Here is a 14,676-nt window from a genome sequence, read left to right as displayed (position 1 = left end):
TGGCATCGGCCCCGTGGCGCTGGGGGATCAGGGCAGAGGGAGCCATGGGGCAGCTGGACCCCCCAACCGGGGCACGGCGTCTGGAGGAACCAGCCCAGGCACATGGGGCTGAGCTCTCGGGGCTCGATGAGGCTGGGGGGCAGCAGGATGGGTTGGGGGGCACCAGGGGAGCCCCAGGAGCACACCTACCCCCCCAACACACACAGCCACACGGGAAGGGCCCGAAGGCTCATTTATTGAAAGGCACGGAGCTGGGAAGGAGAGGGGCTGGGGGGGGAGGCAGTGCCATGGGGAGGAGAAGCTGCCCCACAGCAGAAGCCTGAGCCCTGCCCCACGGCAGAGTGACCCTCTGGTCCCCCCCTGCCTTGGGGTGGGGGGCGGGAGCCTGAGGTGTGGAGACGAAGGCTGCCCCTTGGGGTGTGCATAGCTGGGGTAGGGGGTTGCCCCACTGAATGTGCATAGCGGGGGTTGGGGGGCTGCCCCACTGAGTGTGCATAGCTAGGCTTCGGGGTCTACCCCACAGAATGTGCATAGCTGGGGTTGGGGGGCTGCCCCACGGACTGTGCGTATCTAGGAATGGGGAGGCTGCCCCACAGAGTGTGTGCATCTGGGGTTGGGGGCTGCCCCATGGAGTGTGCATATCTAGGACCAGGGGGATGCTTCTCAGGATGTGCACATCTGAGGTTGGGGGGCTGCCCTATAGACTGTATCTAGGAATGGGGGGCTGCCCCACGGACTGTGTGTGTCTGGGGTTGGGGGGCTGCCCCACGGGGTGTGCGTACCTAGGCGGGGGAGGGGGCTGCCCCACGGGGTGTGCGTACCTAGGCGGGGGAGGGGGCTGCCCCACGGGGTGTGCGTAGCCGGGGCTGGGGCTGCCCCACAGCCGCAGCTCAGGGGGCAGGGACCCTCAGACAGCCTCCTGCGCCCGGCGGTACTCGAAGACGCTCCCACGCTCCGCAAAGCTCTGCGGCACCAGCGGCCGAGCCGTCTCCTCGGGTTCCCCCCCATCCCCAGGGGAGCCAAAGCCGCCCCCGCCGGGGGTCTGCAGGCGGAATACATCCTGCCGTGGGGAGAAGACGGGGCGTCGGGGGGTGCAGGGGTGCTGGGGGGTGTGTGTGTGGGGGTCCCACGTGACACTCACCCCTGGCTCCACCGGCACTGATGTCTTGGCGCCCAGGTTGATGGTTCGGCCGTCGCGGCGCAGCAGCAGGTTGAGCCCTGGGGCGCCAGGGCTGCCCCCTAAGCGGCAAAGTGTGGGTCAGGGGGCAATGAGGGGCCGCAGGGGGCCACGGCGGGGGGTCCCCGCTCACCTCGCAGGCCGTAGGGGCGGACGGCACGGCGCTCGCTCAGCACCGACAGCACCATGTCCTCACGGAAGAGCAGCTCCCGCACGACGCCGTCGCCACCGCGGCAGCGCCCTGAGCCCCCCGAGCCCCGCCGCAGCTCAAAGCGCTGCAGGACCACGGGGTACCTGGCAGGGGAGACACACACGGGGTGAGTCCTGGCAGGGCCCCGGCAGCCCCCCCGTGCTCCCCCCCAGGCTCCAGCACCCACCGCTGCTCCAGGATCTCGGGGTCAGTGATGCGGGTGTTGGTCATGTGCGTGTGGACCCCGCTGCGGCCGTGCCAGTGCGGGCCAGCCCCCGCGCCCCCTGCCACCGTCTCGTAGTAGCCCACCCGCTCGTTCCCGAAGGTGACGTTGTTCATGCAGCCCTGAGGATGGAGGGCAGGGGGCGGCGGGGGGCACACAGCCCCCACCAGGGATCCAACCCTGGGGACCCCCAGCACCCCAGACCCCTGGCGACCCCAGCACCCAGCAGCCTCAACTCCTGACCCCTGGGATCTCCAGCAACCCTGGCCCCCCGGGGCCCTTGACCCCCTGGGACACCCAACATCCCAGACTCCTGGGACCCCTGACTCCCAGGACCCCCAGCACCCCAGAGCTCTGGCATCCTGAGACCCCTGGCACCCCATACCCCTAGGATGTCTGACTCCTGGGATCCCCGACACCCAGCACCTAGGACTCCCAGGATGTCTGGCGCCCCAGGACCCCCAGCCTCCAGCACTTCCAACCTGTGGAACCCCTGACCCCCAGGATCCCCAACATTCCAGACCCCTCATAACCCTGACCCCCAGGACCCCAGACCCCTGGCATCCCAGGACTCCCAAGACTCCTCAGGACCCCAGACCCCTCAGGACCCCCAAGCCACAGGACCCCTGGCACCCTGACATGCCCAACTCCTCTGACCCCCATCACCCCAGACCCCTGGGACCCCCAACCCCCAGGAATCCCAGCATCCCAGAGCCTTGGCAACCTGGGAGCCGTGGGAACCAACACCCCTGGGACCCCCGACCCCCAGCACCTAGGATTCCCAGGACCTCTGGCACCCCAGGACCCCAAACCCAGGGACCTCTTACCTCCAGCACCCCCAACACCTGGGACCCCTGAACCCCAGGACCCCCAAAATCCCAGACCTCTCATAGCCCTGACTCCCAGGACCCTGACCCATGGCACCCCAGGAACCCCAAGGCTCCCAAGACCCCAGACCCCCCAGGACCCCCAAACCACAAGACTCCTGGGACCCCCAGCACCCCGCATCTCTGACTCCTGGGACCCCAGACCCCCTGGGACCCCCATTCCCCAGGAGACCTGACACCCTGGGACCCCAGACCCCTGGGATCACTTGCACACTGGACCCCTAGGACCCTCGGCACCTGGGACCCTCAGCACTCTGGGACCTGTCACCCTCGTCCCTACCTGTGAGGCAGCACAGACGCCGAAGGCTTTAAAGATGACATCCACCACGCGCTGGGAGGTGAGGACGTTGCCCCCCACCACGGCAGCCTCGGGCGAGGGGTCCAGGATGGAGCCCTTGGGGATGACCACTCGCACGGGGGCCAGGCAGCCCTTGGTGTGGGGACACACAGGTGGCCCATTGGTCCCAGCTGGCCCCTGCATGGGTCCTGCCACACATATGCAGCACCCCGAGCCCCCCACCTCCCTACCCCCGGGCTCAGGGGCCCAGACCCCATGCTAGGGGAGCAGGACCCCCCAGGAGAGCAGGATCCCCACATTCCTAGTGACCAGAGGCCCAGACCCTCCTGTACCAAGGGTCCCAGACTACCCTCCCAGGGGAACAAAGTCCTAGGACCCCCACTACACAAGGGGATTGGGGTCCCAGGACCCCCCCGTCTCAAGCCCTGAGCCCCCCATCAGGGGCTGGCAGCTTCCCCTGAGAGTGCCTGACTGGGGTACTGAAGGGTCCCACAGCCCCTGGGTGCTGCAACTGGGGATCCCACAGCTCGGGGGTCCCACAGTCCAGGGGTCCCACCACCAAGGGTCCTGCAGCCCAGGGGGCTTCTCACAGCCTCAGGGGTGCTGCAGGTGGGAGTCCCACAACGCTGGGTTGGACCCACAGCCTGGGGGTCCTGCAGCCTTGGGGGGTCCCACAGCCCAGGGCGTCCCACAGCCCGGGGGAGAGTTCCACAGCTTTGGGGGGGTCCCACAGTCTTGGGGGGAAATTCTACAGCTTTGGGGGGGTCCCACAGTCTCGGGGCGGGGTCCGCAGCCTCGGGGAGGGGGGGGGATTCCCGCAGCTGGGGGTCCTGCACCCACCTGGTTGAGGGGGATGTCCTGGCCCACCATGCAGCGCAGGCAGTAGATGAGGGCGGACAGGGTGATGGCGCGTGGCGCGTTGCAGTTACCGTACACCTCCGGCCCCGAGCCCGAGAAGTCAAAGACAGCACTACCCTGCAGGGACACCAGGGATGAGGGGTAACCCCATGTGTGTCCCCCACCCAGCTGAGGGGCTCCCCCAAACCCCACATCGGGGATGGGGGGGATCTCCGGCCTGCTCACCTCCTGGGGGTCCACCTGCACGCGCAGCCGGATGGGCGAGCCGTCGTCCATGCGGTCCTCAGCCTCCACCGCAGTGCCCCAGCGTGCGGCGAAACCCTTCAGCATCTCCCGCACGGCCACCTCGGCATTGGCCTGGGGACGGCGGGCGTCACGGTGGGGCCGGGGGGGACCGGGGGGGCTGGGGGGGTGGCGGGTCCCACCTGGATGTGGGCCATGTATGCCTGGACGACCGGGAGGCCATAGAGGCGGATGAGCTCAGTGACCAGCTGGATGCCCTTCTGGTTGGCAGCCACCTGGGCCCGCAGGTCCGACAGGTTGTCCTGCAGGTTCCGGGTCCCGCTGCAGCCCGGGATGCGGCCCGGTGCCATCAGGGCCTCCGTCACCACTGTGGAGGACAAGTGAGTGGCAGTGGGGTGGAGGGCGCCTGTCCCCACCACGTCCCCGCCATTCCCATCACATCCTTGCCATTCCCACCACGTCCTTGCCATCCGCACCATGCCCCTGCCATCCCCCTGCATCCTCACTGTGTCCAAGCCACATCCACCACATCCCCACTGCATCCCTGGCATTGCCACCACACCCCAACTGTGTCCCTGCCATCCTCGCCCCACCCCCATCATCTCTGCCATTGCCACCACATCCCTGCCATTCCCACCGCATCCCCAGCATCCCCACCGTGTCCCTGCTATCATCACCACGTCCCCGCCACCCCCACCACATCCCTGCCATCCCCACCAAGTCCCCACTGTCCCCACCACATCCCTGACACCCCCACCACTTCCCCACCGTGTCCCTGCCATCCCCACCACGTCCCTGTCACCCCGGTGTAAACCCACCCTCCTCCTGGAAGATGCCATCTTTCACCAGCTTGAAGGAGACAAAGACAGCCCCCTCCTCCCGCAGCGCCTTGGAGTGGGGGGGCATGGAGCCGGGGGTGATGCCCCCTATGTCTGCATGGTGCCCGCGGCTGGCCACAAAGAAGACGGGCTTGGGGACACCTGGCCAGAAGACCTGAGGGGAGCCCAGCACTGAGCTGGTGGCCCAGTGGAGGGGGGATCCTGAACCCTGGGGGGGTCCCTGGCCACTGGCCGGCACTCACAGGGGTGATGACGGTGAGGTCGGGCAGGTGGCTGCCCCCGGCGCAGGGGTGGTTGCTGAGGATGACGTCCCCTTCCCGCAGGTCCTCACCGAGGTTGCGGATCTGTGGCAGCACCAGGAAGGGCTGAGCAGGTCCCCAGGGGGTGCCAGGGGGGTGCCAGGGGGATCCTGGGGACCCTCCTACCTGGAACTGGACGGTCTCCTGCATGGCACCCAGGTGGACGGGGATGTGGGGGGCGTTGGAGACCAGCCCCCCGTCTGGTCCGAAAAGCGCGCAAGAGAAGTCCAGGCGCTCCTTGATGTTGGTGGAGATGGCCGTCCGCTGCAGGATGCGGCCCATCTGCTCTGCGTGGGGGACATGGCGGAGCCTCAGGGGACGGCCCTTGCCCTACACCAGCCGCCGCTGTCCCACAGAGCCCCCCCCCCACCTCCTGGGGTGGTCCTGGGACCCCCTGGCCCCACCAGCCATAATCCAGCCCCCACCATCGCCATGTCCCCCTGCCCCAGACAGGGCTGGGGGGCACCCCCCACCTGCGATGCTCATGAAGCGGTGGGAGAAGATGGACAGCTGGACAGCGTCAAGCTGGGGGCCGATGGGGCGCGGGCGCCCCGAGCCGATGGCGATGCAGACGTCACCGAAGCTGGTGAGGCTGGCAGTGCAGCCAGGTTCCACCACGATGGTGCTGGAGGAGGCAGGCGGTGGCACCAGGAGCTAAAGGGCATGGGGCTTCCCGGAGTCCCGCCAGCTCCCTGGGGTCCCCCCCCAACTTCCTGGGATCCTCCCCAGCTTCCTGGAGACCCCACCAGCTCCCTGGTTTCTTTACCAGCTCCTGCAGGTCCCACCAGCCTCCAGAGCTCCCTAACAGCTTCCTGGGGTCCCCCCCAACTTCCCACCAGCTGCTCAGGGACCCACCATCTCTGAGGGTCCCCCCCAGCTCCCTGGGGTTCCACCAGCTCCCCGGGGTCCCCCCAAGCTCCCTGGGTCCCACAGATCCCCAGGGACCCGCCAGCTCCCTGGGGTTTCACTAGCTCCCCAGGTTCCCACAAGATCCCTGGGGACCCCCCCAAGCTCCCTGGGTCCCCCCAGATGTCCACGGACCCCTCAGCTCCCTGGGGTCCCCCCAAAATCCCTGAGGGGCCCCCCCGCCCCCCAAGGTCTCCCCAGCTCTGTGGGCTCCCCCCAAGCTCCCTGGGCTCCCCACCAGCTGCTCAGGGTCTCACCACCCTCTCAAGGTCCCCTCCAGCTCCCCAGGGTCCCACCCCCCCCCAGAGGTCCCTACCTGTTCTTGTCAATGATGATGGCGGGGCCGGGGATGGTGTGGTCGCAGGCCAGCTCCTCCAGCAGAAACACCGGAGTCTCCAGGTAACCCTCCTCGAAGTAGCACCGCGTCACCTGTGGGACCCAGCCCGAGCCCCCAGCCCCATGCCAGGTCACCCCCTGCCCTGCCAGGCTCCCCCAGGCCCCCTGAGCCCCCCTGCCCTCACCGTCTCCACACGCGCTGGTTTCCCACTGGGGGCCAGGGGAGTCTCGCAGCTGATGCCGCTGCTGCCCGTGCCACGCACCCGCACGTCGTCCACCACCACTGGCCGGTCAGGGATGGTGAAGCCGAACTCCCTCAGGTACCTGCAAGAGGGGGGCGGGTGCCAGCTGCGACAAAGGGGTACCAGGAGACCCCCCGCCACCCCGAGCATGGTGTGGAGGTGCCAGGATGGGGATTGTGGTGCTGGGATGGGGACCACGGCACTGGGATGGGGACCACGGTACCGGGATGGGGATTGCAGTGCTGGGATGGGGACCATGGCACCATGATGGGAATTGTGGTGCTGGAACAGGGACCATGGCACCGTGATGGGGATCACAGCACCGGGATGGGGATTGTGGCACCAGGATGGTGATCACGGTGCTGGCACAGGGTATAGTGGTGCCTGCAAGGGGGATCATGGTGCTGGGATGGGGATCACAGTATGGGGATTGTGGTACCAGGAGAGGGGGATTGTGGTGCCTGGAAGGGGAATTGTGGTGCTGGGAGGGGGATCACGGTGCTGGGACTCACCGGCTGGTGAAGGCAGCCTGGAAGTCCCCGGCGTGGCAGGACCGCGGCGTGGGTGGGTGGCCCTTGGCGGAGCACATGAGGGCACAGTCGGTGCCCTCGTAGCGCAGGTGCAGGAAAGCCTCCGTGCGGATCTGCTCCCTGCGAGGCAGCCCTGTCAGCAGCAGCGACACCAGCATCCCCATCCCTCCCCGGGGACCCCCAGCCTCTCACCCGGCAAAGCCCTGCGCCCGCAGCGCGTCCCGGCACTCCCGCTCCAGTGCAGCGATGCGCTCATCCAGCCGAGGGAAGGCGGCCGGCTCGTAGCGGAGGGCGCAGGGGGTCTGCGCCTCGTGCACCACGTCCGCCAGCGCCAGCCCGAAGGCCGACAGGATCCCGCTGTACCTGCGCGATGCCCCCCCACACCGCTGCCCAGGGGCTGCAGCCCCCTGGCCCGCCAGCACCCCCTGACCCAGCCAAACCGCCTGGGGGAGCGGGGCACCCAAAAGCCAGAGCATCCTCCCAGGATGGGACCCCTGAACCCCACACCCAGGGGCATCCCCAAACCCAGAGCATCCCCCCGGGATGGGACCCCTGAACCCCACCCCCAAATCCAGAGCCCAGGGGCACTCCTAAACACATCTACCTGAGGACCAGGGCACCCCCAAACCCAAGCATCCTCCCAGGATGGAACCCCCAAACCCAGCCCACTCCCTGGGGACAGGAGCACCCCCAAATGCATTTACCTGATGAGCCAGGCACCCCCAATGCCAGAGCATCCTCCTGGGATGGGACCCCTGAATCCCACACCCAGGGGCACCCTGAAAGCCAGCCCATCCCCTGGGGACAGGGGCACTCCCAAACCGAAGCATCCTCCCAGGGTGAGACCCCCAAACCCATCCCATCCCCTGGGGACAGGGGCATCCCCAAATTCAGAGCCCAGGAGCACCCTCAAATGCATCTACCTGAGGAGCAGGGCACCCCAAAACCCAAGCATCCTCTCAGGATGGGACCCCTGGACCCCATGCCCATGGGCAACCCCAAACCCAAGGCATCCTCCCAAGGATGGGGCCCCCAAACGCAGGAACACTCCCAAACCCCAACACATCCCTTGGTGAGAGGGGCACCCCAACTGAAGCCACCTGGGGACCGGGGCAAGCCCAAACCCAACACATCCTCCCGGAGACAGGGCCTCTGAAGCCCACAACCAGGGGCACCCCAAAGCCCAAAGCATCTGCCAGAGGACAAGGGCACCCCCAAACCCAGCACCCAGGGGCACCCCCAAACCCAATGCATCCCCCTAGGGACCGAGGCACCCCTAAATACAACACACCCATGTGCAGACCTTGGACACCCCCAAACCTCCTTCATCTAGCTGGGGACTGGGGCACCTCGAAACCCAACACCACTGCCTGGGGGCCAAGGCACCCCCAAACCTATCTGCCTGGGGGGGGCTGCGACACCCTTGAGCCCTGCGCCCTGGGGCACCCCCAAAGCCAATGCATTGTTTTACGGATGTGACCCCCGAACCCTCCACCCAGCAGCACAGGGGCACTCAGCTTGGTGGGTGGCACAGAGCCCCCCCAACCCCACACCATCTACCCAGGGCTGGGGGCATCCTGACACCCCTTGGGTGCCCCCACCCCAGTGGGGTCAGCCCCCCCCCCCCTCAATCCAGCAGCACTGGCAGAGGGGAGGTCCCCACGGAGCCCCCCCACCCTGCACCTACTTGTGGATGAAGACCCTGCTCATGCCCAGGGCGCGGGCGATGGCGCAGGCGTGCTGCCCCCCTGCACCCCCAAAACAGGCCAGCACGTGCTGGGCGGTGTCGTGGCCCCGGGCCTGGCGAGGGGACACACACATACAGCAGTGGTGATACCGACAGTGACACCGGGCACCCACAGCCCCCCTGCCACCGCCACCCCCCCCAGGGTCACCTTACCTGCGTCAGGGCGCGGATGGGCCGGCACATGGCTTCATTGGCCACCCGCACGAAGCCCATGGCCACCTCCTCCACCGAGAGGGGCTGGTGGGTGCCGGCGGTGGTGCTGGCCAGGAAGGCATCGATGCGGGCAGCCAACTCGCCGAACGCCACCGCCGCCGCCTCCCGGCACAGCGGCTGGTCCTCGCCCGGCCCGAAGATGCAGGGGAAGTACTCAGGGAGCAGGCGGCCCAGGCAGAGGTTGGCATCGGTGACGGTCAGCGGACCCCCTGCACCAGGATGGGGATGAGGACAGCGAGCGCGGCACGGTGGCGTGGCACCCGCCAGCACTGTGGCCACTCACCTTTGCGATAGCAGGCTGGGCCGGGGTGGGCGCCCGCTGATTCAGGGCCAACCACAAAGAGCCCGGACCTGGAAGGGAGATGCTGATGGGAGCGGGAGGGTCCCAGCCGTGCCCGTGCTGCTGTGCTGCAGCCCAGCTGGACCACCATGCCCTACCCAGGGCACCCATGGGTGCCCGGACCCCCACCCCCCACCCACCTGAAGAAGAGCCGGGAGCCACCGCCAGCCGCCACGGTGTTGATGTCGAGCTGTGGCGCCTGGATGCTGACGCCGGCGGTGCTGGCCTCAAAGACATGCTCGTACTCGCCAGCGTAGCGGCTGACATCCGTCGAGGTACCTGGGGAGGGTGGCTCAGCCCCAGCTGGACCCCCACCCCAGCGGGACCCCCACCCTGGCCCCGCTCACCTCCCATGTCAAAGCCGATGACGGGCTGCCCGTCCTCGCGACGGTAGGTGGTCATGGCGTAGCCCACCACGCCGCCAGCTGGGCCAGAGAGGATGGCACGGGCCCCACTGAAGTGCTCCATGGGGGTGAGCCCCCCGTCCGAGCGCATGAACAGCACCGGCACCTCCTGCAAGGGGAGCACGGGGGGGGCACTCATGGGGGGGTCCTGGTGTGATGGGTGCCCATGGTGGGGGATCCTGATGTGATGGGTGTCCGTGGGGGTCCTGGTTTCATGGCTGCCCTTGGGGGGGGGGGGGGGGTGTCCCAGCAGGATGGGCATCCATGGGGGTCCTGGTGTGATGGGTGCCCACGGGGTCCCAGCAGGATGAGTGCCTGTGGCAGGGGTCCTGGTGTGATGGGTGCCCATGAGGGGCTCCCAGTGGGAGAAGTGGCCATGGGGGGTCCCAGCAGGATGGGCACCTATGAGGTGCCCCAGTAGGATTGACACTCGTGTGGGGGTCCCAGTGGGATGGGCACTTATGGCAGGTCCCGGCAGGATGGGCACTGTCAGTGGGTCCTGGTGCAATGGCTGCCCATGGTGGGGTCCTGGCAGCCCCACTCACCTGCAGCTGGTGGGCGAAGCCGGCGCGGAAGCTCTCCAGGTAGCGGTGGATGCAGGGGGTGAGGTAGGCGTCTGCGCAGGCTGTGTAGCCCCGCGGCACCGCCCGCACCATGGCCGCCACCGCAGAGGAGAGGGAGACGTGCTGGAACCCCAGCTCCCGTGCCAGCGCCCCGACCTGCTCCTCATGGCCGGGCCAGCTGCCGGGGAGAGCAGGGACAGTGTCGGCCGCAGGGGTCTGGCCGTGTCCCCCCATTCCCCCAGGGCCTCCCAGGACTCACGCGTAGGAGTGGAGCAGCAACACGGCCAGGCTGCGGATGCCACGGGCCAGCACACCTTCCAGCTCCTGCCGCAGCGCCGACAGCTCCAGCGGCCGCTGCACCAGCAGGGATGCCCCCGTGGAGCCTGGGGACAGCCGGGGTGGGGGGTGGGGTCACAGGGGGGATGCCACCCTGTTGACCTCCCCCACGGTGGTGGTCCTCACCTTCCAGCACTGGGAGGGTCTCCTTCCCTGGGAGGCGGCAGCCAGGCTGGTGTGGGATCAGCCGCTCGTCCACCTCGATCACCTCCTCGTACAGCACCTCCGGCACAGCCACCTCCTGGGGGGGGGGGGAGGACATTACCGGGGGACACCCCACCGCCATGAGGCAGCCCCTGCGCCGGCCTCACCGCACTGCTGGAGCCGTTGCTGGCCACCGGCCGGCCAGGGCGCTGGCGTGGGGCCGGGGCTGGCGCGGGGCCGTGGCGGGGGCCCAGCAGTGCTCACGGGATGCAGCACCCGGGATCCGGGGACTTCCCGATGTCGCCAAGGACGTCCGTGCTAGGCAGAGGACGCGCCGGGCCCCACCGAGCCAGGATGGCGTGGGTGGCACGGGGACACGTTGCCACAAGCCCGGCTGGTGTGGGTCACACGGGGACGTGCCAACCCAAGCACGGATGGTGTGGGTCATGTGGGGACATGCTGCCCTGAGCCCGAATGGTGCTGGTCACGAGGATGTGTCAGCCCGGTTCCAGGTGGTGTGGGTCACGGGGGTGGGCTGTCCCAAGCCTGGTGAGCGCAGGACATGGGGACGTGGCACAGTGAGCCTGGATGGTGTGGGTCAGGGGGACACACCACCCCAATCCCAGACACTATGGGTCACAGGGATGTGCCACCCTGAGCCCAGATGTTGTGGGACATGGGGATGTGTGACCACAATCCCAGATGATGTGGGTGACGTAAGGACGTACTGCCCCAACCCCGTACGCTGTGGGTCATGGGGACGTGCCACTCTGATCTCAGATGTGGCAGGTCACGTGCATGGGGCACCACAACTCCAGGGGATGTGGGTCACATGGGGATGTGCCACCACAATCCCAGACACTGTGGATCACACTGGGATGTGCCACTGCAATCCCAGACACTGTGGGCCACGGGGACGTGCCACCCCGAGCCCGTGCCGGCGCAGGTGCCGTGCCTCACCAGGTCGAAGATGCGGGGCCGGGCCTGGGTGCCGATGTGCAGAAGGTCACGGAAGCCGCGGGTGACCACCAGCGCCAGGCGCTCACCCCGGCGCTCCAGCAGCGCATTGGTGGCCACCGTGGTGCCCATGCGGATCCACTCGATGCCAGAGGCGTCCAGGGGCTGATCCCGTGGCACCGGCACACCGCTCTCCTGCCCACACCCCGGGTGTCAGCCTGCCACCCCACCGCCGACCCCCAGCCCCACCGCAGACCCTCAGCACCACCATGGACCCCCAGCCCCACCGCAGACCCTCAGCACCACCACGGACCCACCATGGATGCCCAGCCCACTGCGGACCCTCAGCACCACTGTGGACCCATCATGGACCCCCAGCCCCATCATGGACCCCCAGCCCCACCGTGGACCCCCAGCCCCACTGCAGACCCCCAACCCCAGGGCTGCACCGTGCCCCCCCCCCCGGCCCCCCCGGGCAGGGGGTCTGGACAGGACGGGCCCCGAGAGGGGGCATGGGGGGGGTCTGGGGGGGCTCGGGCCCGGGGGTCCTGCGGGGAGCCCAGTGGGGGTCCTGGGAGGGTAGCTGTGGGGGCAAGTCCTGGGAGAAGATCCCCGGGGGCTGCAATTTCGCAGGGGGGGTGTCCCAGGGGGGTCGTGGTGTGTGTGTGTGAGGTGACCCCGGGGGGATATCGGGAGGAGGGTCCCGGGGTGATCCCGGGGGGGGTCCCGGGCGTGTCCCGGGGGGGGTCCCAGCGGCCGCACCTCCTGCAGGACACGGCGGATGCCCTCGGTGGGGGCATCCCCGTACGCCGGGTCCTCGGAGAGCAGCTTGAGGACGCGGACGCGGCCGCCGGGGCAGCGGGCGAAGACGTCGGTGAAGGTGCCGCCGCGATCGATGGCGAACTGGAACCCGGCGGGCCCCGCCGCCGCCGCCGCCATGGCGGGACCGGCCCGTTCGGTCGGGCTCAGTCCGGTCCGGCTCGGTTCAGTCGGGCTCGGGACGGTTCAGTCCCCGCCGCTCCCGCCCGGGCAGCGCCGAGCACCGGCCCCGCGGGCGAGGGGGGGGCGGAGCCTCAGGGGGGCGGTGCCCCGGGGGGCGCGGGACACGCCGGGAGCTGTAGTCGTCGCGCGGGGTGCGTCGGGAGCTGCAGTGCATGCCGGGCAAGATGGCGGCGCCCGAGCTGCTGTCGGACGAGGGGTACCGGGCGGACGGGCGCCGTCCCGCCGAACTCCGCAAGGTCCGCGCCCGTATGGGCGTCTTCGCGCAGGCCGACGGCTCGGCCTACATCGAGCAGGGCAACACCAAGGCGCTGGCCGTCGTCTACGGCCCGCACGAGGTGAGCGGGCACCGGGCCCCAAGGCTCCCCCCGGGTCCTCCCAGCTGCTCCCCAGTTCCCCTCGGCTCCCCCTGAGTTCTCCAGCACTGGACGCCGGTTCCCCCCCCCCCCCCCGCTTCCCCTTGGCTCCTCCCGTTGCCTCCAGCACCGGACACCGGGCCTTCTGCTCCCCCCGTGCCCCCTCGCGGCTCGAGGCCCTCTGCTCCCTGTTTCCCCCGGTTCCCCTGCAGTGACAACCACCCAGTGCCCCCGCCCCATCCCCCGGGGCCAGGGGGGTCGGTGCCCTCTCACCAGGGTCCCGGCCCTCCGCAGATGCGCGGCTCCCGCAGCAAGGCTCTGCCCGACCGGGCGGTGGTGAACTGCCAGTACAGCATGGCCACCTTCAGCACCGGCGAGCGGCGGCGGCGGCCCCACGGTGACCGGCAGGCAGGCGAGCTGGCCCTCCACCTCAAGCAGACCTTCGAGGCCGCCATCCTCACCAGCCTCTTCCCCCGCTCCCAAATTGATATCTATGTCCAGGTGATGCCCGGAGGGACACACAGGCGTGTGGTGTGTGGCGGGGGTCCTGGCATGGCCCCTGGCTCACCGTGCCCGCTGTTCCCCCAGGTCCTGCAGGCTGATGGTGGAAACTACTGTGCCTGTGTGAATGCGGCCACGCTGGCAGTGATGGACGCCGGCATCCCCATGCGGGACTATGTCTGTGCCAGCACGGCCGGCCTGGCCGAGGACACCCCCCTGGCCGACCTCAGCTCCCCCGAGGAGGCAGCGGGGGGGCCGCAGCTGGTGCTGGCGCTGCTACCGGCCTCGGGGAAGATCGCCCTGCTGCAGCTCAGTGCCCGCCTGCACCAGGAGCGGCTGGAGGCAGCCCTGGAGGCAGCCGAGGAGGCCTGTCGCGCTCTGCACACCGTCATGGACCAGGTGGTGCGGGAGCGGCTGCGGGAGGTCACCGCACTGATGGGGGACTGAGCAGCACCGGCTGCTGCGGTGCCGCCAGGGTTGGGGGTGGCACCAGCCAGAGCCTCTTGTCAATAAAGGTCTGGCACCATGTGCCACATTGTACGTGTACTGCAATGTCTCTGTGCCCTGTGCCGCACTGTCAGTGTGCCCCACCGTCTGTGTGCTGTGCTGTGTGCCCCACCGTCTGTGTGCCACGCCGTATGACACACTGTCTATGTGTGCCGTGCTGTCCACGTGCCACGCTGTGCCACTTCACTCAGGTAAGCCATGGTGTGTTGCAGCACAGGGGTGTTGGGGGGCCCTGGCACACCTGCCCGGACCCTTTGCACACCCACTGCCCTCACACAGCCCTTTGCACACCCACCCGGCCCCTTTGCACACCTGCTGCCCCTGCACGGCCCTTTGCACACCCGCTGCCCTTGCACAGTCCTTTGCACACCTGTCCAGCCTATTTGCACACCCCGCTGCCCTCACAGAGCCCTTTGCACACCTGCCCGGCCCTTTGCACACCCGCTGCCCTCACACAGCCCTTTGCACACCTGCCCGGCCTATTTGCACACCTGCTGCCCTCACAGAGCCCTTTGCACACCTGCCCAGCCTATTTGCACACCTGCTGCCCTCACAGAGCCCTTTGCACACCTGCCCGGCCT

The 14,676-nt window shown here is 68.7% G+C and overlaps 2 protein-coding genes across 4 annotated transcripts; one reads left to right on the top strand and one right to left on the bottom strand.

Annotated features, from left to right (window-relative positions):
* Positions 1–209: 209 nt before the first annotated feature.
* Positions 210–12,800, bottom strand: OPLAH (5-oxoprolinase, ATP-hydrolysing). Of its 3 annotated transcripts, XM_037381214.1 has the most exons (26): positions 12,495–12,799; positions 11,736–11,927; positions 10,758–10,872; positions 10,555–10,678; positions 10,278–10,473; positions 9,676–9,841; positions 9,469–9,607; positions 9,272–9,339; positions 8,929–9,197; positions 8,716–8,828; positions 7,221–7,391; positions 7,011–7,148; positions 6,442–6,580; positions 6,237–6,349; positions 5,488–5,639; positions 5,141–5,301; positions 4,958–5,059; positions 4,695–4,869; positions 4,059–4,243; positions 3,859–3,990; positions 3,616–3,750; positions 2,758–2,907; positions 1,555–1,712; positions 1,311–1,471; positions 1,142–1,239; positions 210–1,060 (listed from the first exon to the last, which is right to left on the bottom strand). In XM_037381214.1, the coding sequence occupies exons 1-26, from the start codon at positions 12,669–12,671 to the stop codon at positions 908–910; spliced, it is 3,882 nt and encodes a 1,293-aa protein (XP_037237111.1). In that variant the 5' UTR covers positions 12,672–12,799; the 3' UTR covers positions 210–907. The 3 variants fall into 3 exon arrangements, with proteins under 3 accessions (XP_037237111.1, XP_037237110.1, XP_037237112.1); XM_037381213.1 differs by having other exon boundaries at positions 4,958–5,301; positions 12,495–12,800; XM_037381215.1 differs by lacking the exon at positions 11,736–11,927 and having other exon boundaries at positions 4,958–5,301; positions 12,495–12,800.
* A 58-nt stretch (positions 12,801–12,858) lies between these two features.
* On the top strand, positions 12,859–14,134 carry EXOSC4 (exosome component 4). The gene is made up of 3 exons (XM_037381216.1): positions 12,859–13,069; positions 13,382–13,588; positions 13,676–14,134. The coding sequence occupies exons 1-3, from the start codon at positions 12,887–12,889 to the stop codon at positions 14,033–14,035; spliced, it is 750 nt and encodes a 249-aa protein (XP_037237113.1). The 5' UTR covers positions 12,859–12,886; the 3' UTR covers positions 14,036–14,134.
* The last annotated feature ends 542 nt before the right edge of the window (positions 14,135–14,676 follow it).

This window comes from Falco rusticolus, chromosome 3 (assembly GCF_015220075.1).
Source record: "Falco rusticolus isolate bFalRus1 chromosome 3, bFalRus1.pri, whole genome shotgun sequence".
Taxonomy (NCBI): Eukaryota; Metazoa; Chordata; class Aves; order Falconiformes; family Falconidae; genus Falco; species Falco rusticolus.
The sequence above is the reverse complement of the archived record's forward strand: the minus strand, read 5'-3'. Positions and strand labels throughout refer to the sequence as shown.

What these genes read in the sequence shown, in the direction of transcription:
- OPLAH (XM_037381213.1), bottom strand. Translation starts at nt 12,671, where the DNA reads ATGGCGGCGGCGGCGGCGGGGCCCGCCGGGTTCCAGTTCGCCATCGAT. An exon ending in GGCCCCGCATCTTCGACCTG is followed by an intron (nt 10,873 to 11,735) that starts GTGAGGCACGGC and finishes CCCCCCCCCCAG; the next exon opens with GAGGTGGCTGTGCCGGAGGT. An exon ending in AACCAGCGCGTGTGGAGACG is followed by an intron (nt 6,350 to 6,441) that starts GTGAGGGCAGGG and finishes TGGGTCCCACAG; the next exon opens with GTGACGCGGTGCTACTTCGA.
- EXOSC4 (XM_037381216.1), top strand. Translation starts at nt 12,887, where the DNA reads ATGCCGGGCAAGATGGCGGCGCCCGAGCTGCTGTCGGACGAGGGGTAC. An exon ending in TCGTCTACGGCCCGCACGAG is followed by an intron (nt 13,070 to 13,381) that starts GTGAGCGGGCAC and finishes GGCCCTCCGCAG; the next exon opens with ATGCGCGGCTCCCGCAGCAA. An exon ending in AAATTGATATCTATGTCCAG is followed by an intron (nt 13,589 to 13,675) that starts GTGATGCCCGGA and finishes CTGTTCCCCCAG; the next exon opens with GTCCTGCAGGCTGATGGTGG.